The sequence below is a fragment of the Haliotis rufescens genome, unplaced genomic scaffold, assembly GCF_023055435.1.
Source record: "Haliotis rufescens isolate VD_foot unplaced genomic scaffold, xgHalRufe1.0.p SCAF_9, whole genome shotgun sequence".
Classification (NCBI taxonomy): Eukaryota; Metazoa; Mollusca; class Gastropoda; order Lepetellida; family Haliotidae; genus Haliotis; species Haliotis rufescens.
Genome location: NW_025964383.1, coordinates 9,882,518 through 9,891,720, shown reverse-complemented (window position 1 = coordinate 9,891,720; position 9,203 = coordinate 9,882,518). Strand labels below are relative to the sequence as shown.

The window sequence follows — 9,203 nt, the reverse complement described above, 5'->3', positions numbered from 1 at the left end:
GAGCAAGAGGATGATGGTGTACCTATAGATCGTGGATGGGCTTGGTTTGTGTTAGCAGGTGATCGATTGTGCATATTTCTACATCCATCCAGATAACAGAGTATAAGATATAGTACTCTGTCATTCTATAGGGTATGGAATCTTAAGATTAAGAATTCTGGATTAAATGTGTTTCTGCTTCTTGCATTTTGAAAGCAATTAAATTATGAAAAAACACGCCTTGGTAATCACTGATACCACATTTTGTATTTTGACCTTCTCCAGGGAGTTTCCTGAATGTTATGTTACTGGCTGGATATGGACGGTCCGTTGCCATATTCTTTGTGGCATACTTGGAAGAATTCGAGGCATCTGCCACAAAAACAACCTTGTTCATGGGTGTGATGGCAGGGACGTACAGTATAAGTTGTGAGTATTAAACAGTACGTGCAAATGTAAACTATTGTGGTAAAGAAAGACATCCTTGTGTTCTTGAATACTGAAGAATACTGATACAAAATGGCCATAAATATATTGTTACAATGATACTTTCATATCATGGACAAAAATAATCCCTCTCGTATATCATCTCTACTGATAACATATTCTGACCCTTGTGGTCGTACAAATTACATATATATGTACAGTGTACTAATTTTCCCTATTTTGACACAACCATGTTCTGTATGTCAACAGCTCTCCTATCGATGAACATAATTCTGCAACTGCTTGGGGAGAGAAAGACTGTACTTCTTGGTGGGACTATATCAGTTGTAGGAATGCTGACAGGGGTTTTCGCCACCAGTATTACATACCTCATCTGCACTCACAGCATTCTCACTGGTGCGTAATCTATACGTGTTCACGAATCCATAATAGCACAGAAAATAATTGATGGCTCAAGTAAATGCATCCATATGGGATTTTGTAACATTAGGTCACTTTATATGATCATTATCTTTACATATATGTTTATAAACAGTTTACTCCTGCAGCTTATTCCTAAATGTAAGATTTTATTGGAGGTTTGAATGAGTTGAACACACTCTATAACAATAGTTCAGTCATACAATGGCGTAACAAAGTGATGCAAGTCTTGAACATTTAGAAATATACTGGAAAATCGAGTATAGAATTCTGGCATGAGAAAGAGACATAAAGCTTCATAGACATGATCAGATTAAAGCATGATGTGGCATATATAATATAACTGTGTAAGCTGTATTGAAGGATATTGTAATCATGTAAATCTGTAAGTATCTTGAACAAAACATTAATGATATATGATAATGAATAATTTACTTTCAGGTATAGGGCATTCCATGATTCATGCTCCAGCATTGGTATTGATCGGAAAGTACTTCAAAAAGAGAAGAGGCATTGCCACAGCAGTTGCCATGTCTGGAATTAGTATTGGGGGCAGCGTTTTCCCACCCCTCGTTCGTTTCTTATTAGATGAATATGGTGTCAGAGGAAGTATGTTGATCCTAACAGGGCTGACAATGAACATGTGGGTCGGGGCTGCTTTGTTTAGACCATTAAGTTTCTTTCATAAAAGGATACCAAAACACCCATCTGTCATGAGTGAAGGGCGAAAACATGACCAAAGACAAGGCAATGAAAAACATGGAAATGAACATGATGTGGTTGGAGCACGTTCTGTCAAGGAACTAACTAGTATTAATGGTGGAAAAGCAGTGGTCTCATTTGCGAGTCAATCAAATAGGGGAAAGGGACAAATAAGTACGATTATCTGCAAAAGTACAAGACCAGAATCAGTTGTCAGCATTGAATCACAAGTAGATTCCCTCTCAGAAAGTCAGATTAGATTGTACACAAGTAACCTAGATTTGACTTCAATGTCAGTGGTGGATATTACAGAAGTTAATGCTGAATCATTTGACAATGAACAGGAATCAAAAGAACCCAGAGGTTGTGGCATGTATGTGAAACGAGCATTATCAGCATTTGACTTTTCCTTGTTTAAGCAACCAATGTTTCTGTTGATAGTTGCATTTGTTCACTTTGGCATAATATTTAGATTGTTTGGAGTCTACCTTCCTGCCCTGGCAAATGAAAAGGGCATCTCACAAGCAGATGCAGCATATTTGTTGACTTTGTCGTGTGTTCTGGATTTCTTCAGCAGACTTGCTGTCGGGTTCGTTGCCGATCTCAAATACATCAAAGTAAATCATCTGATGGTTATTGGAATGCTGATATCTGGAATGGCAACACAGTTTGTCTATTTTTTCAATACGTATGCTCTTCTTGTCGTATTCTCCGTGATTGTCGGACTCTTTGGCAGTTTTTATTACTGCCTTATTCCTGTTGCCATTGTCGACTTCATGGGACTTGAATACATGGCGAAGGTTCTTGGATTTATAGCTGTGTTCCACGGTTTAGCCCTGTCTGTGACGCATCCGATTATGGGTAAGATCCTCATTCTGTATTTTATGTTAAATAATGTTATGCTGAAATAGACCATCAGCATTCATGGAGTTACTTGTGTAACAGCACTGTCAAACGTACATTGTAGTAACATTGCTAAACGTTTGGGAATACAGCTGGTACACAAGCACGAACCGTCTATACCCTCTTATAATAACTTGTAAATGCTTCCATGAAATTTTGTTGGCAAACCATGCATAATACCGAAATATATTGACTGATAATAAGGTGGATGGGGCTTGTGATGCATCCTTGCGCTGAACGATGTCACCGAATATCTCTACAATCTGTTAGTGATACTGATAAAATACTAAGAAGTTTTCCTGAAGCTATTCGAATTTACAATGTTCACATCAGTTTTTAGGTTTTTACATCCAAAAACAAAACAGATTGAAGTCAGTTTCTTAATATAAGATTGTCTGTAAGGGTCAAATATTATGAATGTCATTAAAGAAATATTGGTCCATTCCAACAAGCAGCCATTAGCAAGTGATTCAAGTTAAATCATTTTGTTTTGAACTGCAAATATGTCCGATAATAAATTTCATTATATACTATGCAAATATAGGAGGAGACAGTGTGAATCTTCAAGACATATGTTCTCACCTGTATGATATTGGCAAATGGGATTGATATAATATTATCTATTAAGGGGTAAGCGATCACATCTAGTGGGTTCTAGTTGTTTTTGTTTGATAGTGGCGTACGATGTCGTTCATGAGGTTAGAGGTTAAAATTCGAAATTTGATTTTGCGCTTTGCACTCATGTCGGGAACAACCAACTCTGTTGGCCAGAAATGAACGAATTATTCGAGGCAGAACTTCTGATGATGTCGACCAATGTCAGATTGGCTCGTGTTGTCCCATTCATCAGTGAGAGCTGCACCGAGTTCATTTAGACTGGTCGGTGGATTGTGATGTTGGCGCACACGTCTGCCAATGACGTCCAGACGTGTTTAATGGTGGAAAGGTCAGGACTGGGTGCTGGCCATGGCATTTCATAGATGTTTTTTTTAGTTGGATGAATTGGATCATAATGATTAAATCATGTGTTTAATATAGGGTCTTTGAGCGTTTGGTTCCAAGAAAACAATATGCGTCTGCTCACAACCGAGTCTGAGTGACAATAGTAAATCTGATATACCACCCCCTCAACGTGCTGTCCGAGGTCAAGTGCTTCAAGACTTTCCCAATGCTATGTTTTAGGATTGATTTCTTCAGAAATAATTTTGCCACATATATCACTTGCTTTCATTGTCAGACATTGGTGTAGATTTCTGTTGTTTCACCACATTGTTTGGAATCCGGGTCTAAAATCAAATCTCCAGTGCTCGTCATAGGCCAACTTACTTCGGTTGTAAATACGGTCGGGCACAGTGTCTGATTGCTTGTCATCTTCCCGAAGCAACGGCCATTACTGACTAAAACAGTCCAGTTTCAACCTTGCCGAAGTAGGCTGGACGTTTAAAGGTTTGATTAGCAATTAAAATCGCATTACAAAATCGACATCATGTTCGTAAATAACATGGCGACTGTCGTGTTTGCTCCACTCAAGAATTTGCAAAGCACGTGTACCGTCTGGGGGTCGGCAGATGCTTTCTAATTTGTTCATGTTTATAATCAACGTGCACTACACCTCTCAACGTGCTACATTCCACATGCACTTGGTGTCTGAGACAGGAAATGTGAGACTTTTCTTCGATTAACTTGATCGGGTCGTCTTGAGAGGTGAAGTCCAATCAGTCAATATGAGGGACATAGAAAAAACATAACTCGGTATAGCCACTGGTCAGCTTGGGTGGAAACTGGACTTTTTAGACAATTAACTGCCTTGTCTCAGAAGATGTTGTCATTATTACCCGAGTTATTTTTTTAGTCAGAAGTGTGAAAATTATTTTGCTGGGTTAGGCGTTTAATTACTGACCCACGTCTCAATTTTATTTAGTACCACAACTTGTCATGTTAGGCTGTATAAACTATTGTTAAATGGAACGTTTAAAATCTTTGTTCAAATCTGACAACGTTGTGACACTAATGTTCTGCGTATTGTTGTTACAGGGACAATCCGTGACCTGACCAGTTCATACAACCTTTGTTTCACCTACATTGGAATATGTAACTTCATAGCTGCAATATTTCTACTTTGTGTACCGCTCGTCAGAGGTCGGGCGAACAGAATGAAGTCACAGAGCTCCCCTAAGAACATTGAAGAAAACCGACCACTGAAAAACCACTGATGTATCAAGGACGTTTTGTGCATCTATAAACGTTGAATAAACTGTTTTACTAAGACACATGCTACATGTCTGTGCATTGAACTCGTATCTTTATGTTATGTGCGCGTGTTATGTTTATATTTAAATTTGTCAAACTGGCATTTTATGTTATAATAATTATAACTCAAATGATACAACTATTTATGTATTCATATGCCGCCGGGAAACCCATATATATGTTCAGTGTTATATATTAGCTGTCTCTTGAGAATGAATGGTGTAGTATACTCCATAATAGAGTATTCTATACATTATTCTGTCTCATTGATGAATGAAAATGAAGAGAAAAACGTATGAAATGTCAACTGTAAAATGAACCATCACTTAAGGCAGCCTATTGTTTAAGTGACGTATTTGTATCAGTTTGTGATACATTATAATCAATAATGGATGACGTCATACTACTGTGCACAAAATTGGATAAAGTAAAGTCATATTGCTTTAACGGACCAGTCAGAATTAAAAATCGCTGAAATGTCATTTCGGAACGATTTTAGCATTTGCTCAAAATACAATGGAGGCTATAGTACGGAGCCAGGTATGTGCATGTAATGTTTCTTATATAGCTAGACCACCTACCCACATTATTAAGGAGCCACGAATAAATTAAAGGTCACTTGCCGTTTCATAATGTCTCATGGTCTCATTCTCAAACAAAAAAATGTCCTTCCAACACTCCGATATAACAAACTGTTGAATGTTAAGCACTTTTAACAGACAGAGATAATCATGTATGTGTATTGAAACGGTCACTCAGACAGTTTTTATGAGTCGCAAATAGTTAATGAAGCAATTACAACATAAAATGATAAAATTTTACTTTCAGAGTATCAACTTCTTCCGAAAACGCCGAAAACCTTTGCTGATGTTGAAAATAAGCAGGTCCCGGAATTCATTCATACCAGCTAGTGTCGGGTTTTATAATAAATCTCGTGATAAAGAATTGTTGCGACTTAATTCGCTTGTGTCACATTTAATGATAATGATGTTTACGTTTGTTTGTTTCAAGGTCCCAGTAAAGCTTTCGGGTTTTATGGTAGACATGTGGAGGACATTTCCAAATTTGACGCATCAGTATAAAAATTATATCTGATGCGATTCCCTATTTTGACTGGTACCTCGTGTTTTAAAAAATATGTTTTTAGATAAACACAAGACATTAATAGTCATTGAACGTAGACAGCAGACACTCAAACCAGTTCAGCTTTGTAATTATACCTATAGATAACGTCATTTAGTGGACGACGTTATTTATCAGAGGGAAGTGTCAAAATCATTCTGCCTTATAGATGTAGCTGGAGAGATACGACATTCGGTATAAGGAGAAAAGGTAAAGATAATCGACTTGAGGATTGTGCGAATATTTGGGAAATACCAAACTTAACCCACCTGTGAATGGACTTGTCCGACATTTCCGAGTTCGGATTTTATTCAGGATTTTATTCATCGTTTTTAAAATTGGGGTATATATTTTTAAAGCTTGTACATTTTATCAACTACTTAAAGAGGCTGTACAAAATGTAGATATCTCATATAAGAAACAAACGAATTGTGGTCGTTGTTTATCGTACAATAAAACACTACAGGGAGAATACACTACTTGGGGCTGCACCCCTCATGGTTTATTCCCCCTGCAGTGTTTTATTGTACGATAAACAACCCCCACTCGTCGTTTATTTATTTCTAATGTGACTTACACGCGGTCACATTCTTTGTATTTCCTCCGTGAACAAGCATGTACTGATAACAGGATGAATGCCGTACATTTTGGCCTCATTGATAGTGAAGGTACAAAGGTGAGAGGTAACACGAGCAGAGAATACGTACGACACAGACCATTTGACCAAATGGATTCTGATGAAGAGTTACCAACGGACCGGTGTGGGACTGCAGGCGGACCTGAACGCCTCGGAGACAAGGTGGAGGATTTTAGCATCGATATTAGTGGAGCAAACAGCAATGAAGAAGAGGATGCGTTTGTCCGGAACAGGCTCTCTAAGATACACCAACGCAACGTCGGTGAATCGGGACACGTGGAGACCTCTATTTCAAAAACTACGGATGTCCAGACGGATGGAACTGATGACAGTCATCTCCCCATAGATCGAGGCTGGGCGTGGATGATACTAGCGGGTATATAGTTACTTGCATATGTCTTGCCTATGGTAATATTCTTCACCAAAGATGGTGTAAATATTGGCTTTTGTTTTGTTTTATGGGAACCTCTATTGCATTAAGGCAGAGAACGTATGGATGTCAACTTTTTTATTATGAGGAACACAACGTTTCGGAGTACATTCTTACTTCTTCACCAGCAATGAGCAAATGGAAGCCAGCTAGGTAATTAGCACCGACAAAGATCCAAGCACTAGGCAGATAGGTTCCCTGGTCACGGTTCATGGCTGGCATTTCTATGTCAATTCTTTCGCCGTTCTGTGCTAATTACCCCCGGCCTCCTGTTTGCCCTGTGTCCATTGCCTATTACTTATCTATGATAATTTAAATACTGGCTTCCATACTATCAGCGCTAATCACTGTAAAGTGTTGGCTTCCATTGTCTATTGCTAATATATTCTCTTCCTTATGTGTATCACTTCTAAATAGCTTTCATAGACCTCTATTGCAGTGTCTCTCAGGATTGACCAACATTCGTATGTCTGTTCAATACCCATTAAATATTCCTAATGTCATACACATGCACTGGTAATGTTGACAGCAATGGTGTGTAATAGGACCGTGGCCTTATGTATCCACGCTAATAGTTATTGTCCCCACCCCTTGATATATGCGTCTTGGCATAAGGGTGACAATAATTACTAGAAGGGTTTATGTTCGGAAATAATATTTTTATCTTTGTGGAAGGCAAGGATGACAAAGTAGTCTAAGGTATCGTAATACGCTGTACGCAACTGCGTCCTCTCATCTTAGGTTCGAAGCCCAGATTCCAGTTGAGTGTGGTCTTTGCCAGCGCCACGTGTGTGTTCATTGGTTTACGAAGAAAATGTATCACTATTAAATAACCACCAACCTTCAACTGACACACGGTGCCGTAGCGTGATGACATACACATTCTCTGGTCAGTTTGACCGCAATGATGTGTAATAGTACCGCGGTTTTGTGAGTTTTATTTCATCTTTGTAGGAGGCAAAGAGCATAGTAGTCTTTGCATCCTATGAACTCAAGTTCGAAGCGAATTCGCGCTGATTAAGACCTTTGGTTTGTCAGCACCGCATCCGTTCACCTGCAAATGGGTAAATATCTTTACCAACGTCACTTGTGCTTTACCTCATGAATGACCGAAATAACTGGGGCCTAAGACCAAACATAGTTAAGAGTATTTGTTCTCAGTGACATCCGTTAGAGCAACATATACCCCTTTTCAGGATGTCTTCTCAACGTCATTATTCTGACTGGCTATGGTCGAGGGATTGCCATCCTTTTCGTGGAATACTTGAAGATTTTTGAAGCATCAGCCACCAAAACGACGCTACTGATGGGCGTCATGGCTGGTGTTTATAGCCTGTCTTGTAAGTATACATGTCCATACTATACTGTGTACACAGCTATAACATACTAGCACGTACAGTGGAACCGTTGATCCGAAATGTACTGTTCAACGTGTCGATACATTAATGCCCGGGTTCACGAATCATGAATGTTTATTAAGTGAGAAAAGTCCAATCATATGTGACCCGGCAGGAGAAAAGGCACCTACTGGGTGCTATTAGTACTTATATGCTGTGACGTCATAAAGAAAACTTTTGACGTCAACGTAATTCCGTGAAAATAACCTTGTGTGCTCACTCTACAAAACTATTTTATTTTTCTCTCGTTAGTTCGTAATGCTATAAAACATTATTTCAAACCATATCAGTATACCTGCTTACTTTCGATTAATAAGACATGGTATCTAAAAACTGCTATCGTTGTATAAACAGTTATAAGTCTGAAAATTTGGACTTAGCAGAAAAAGAAATGTTTGAAGTAATGTATCTCTGTAATGAATATGAATCGAAGCTTATAAACTCTTTTCTTATAGTCCTAAGATACCGCAGTTTTAAAATAAGAGAAGTTAAATGGTGATTGTATTATGTTATGTATTACTTGGTTGGTCACATGTGTCTTTTAGGCTACACCTGTATGTGTATCTTAGAGGATGGCCGCATATGTATTGAAAGCATCCACATAATCCGGTTTCCTGTTCCAGCGCTTATATCCATGCATGTCCTGGTAGACCTTCTTGGTGTCAGGAAGACAGTGATGCTTGGAGCAACCATATCTACCGTTGCCATGGTAATGGCTATCTTCCCTACAAGTATTACGTACCTGGTTTGTACACACAGTGTGTTAATCGGTAAGGCTAAATTGAGTTGACTGCTTGTCATCGTGTTGATTTAGGCACATAATACGGGTTTGTCTGTTCCAGAATCTATTGTTTTAAAACAACCGTTATATAGTTGGAATATTGCTGTGTACTTACTTAAACAACAAACAGATGCC

General features: G+C 38.5%; 2 protein-coding genes across 2 annotated transcripts; both read left to right on the top strand.

The window, feature by feature from the left end:
- Positions 1-1,301: 1,301 nt before the first annotated feature.
- LOC125377489 lies at positions 1,302-2,459 on the top strand. The gene has a single exon (XM_048391075.1). It carries the CDS (start codon positions 1,302-1,304, stop codon positions 2,457-2,459), a length of 1,158 nt encoding a protein of 385 aa, XP_048247032.1.
- Positions 2,460-6,511: 4,052 nt separating this feature from the next.
- LOC125377583 (monocarboxylate transporter 13-like) lies at positions 6,512-9,121 on the top strand. Its single transcript, XM_048391546.1, has 3 exons — positions 6,512-6,836; positions 8,087-8,230; positions 8,911-9,121. Exons 1-3 carry the CDS (start codon positions 6,551-6,553, stop codon positions 9,075-9,077), a joined length of 597 nt encoding a protein of 198 aa, XP_048247503.1. The 5' UTR covers positions 6,512-6,550; the 3' UTR covers positions 9,078-9,121.
- Positions 9,122-9,203: the final 82 nt, after the last annotated feature.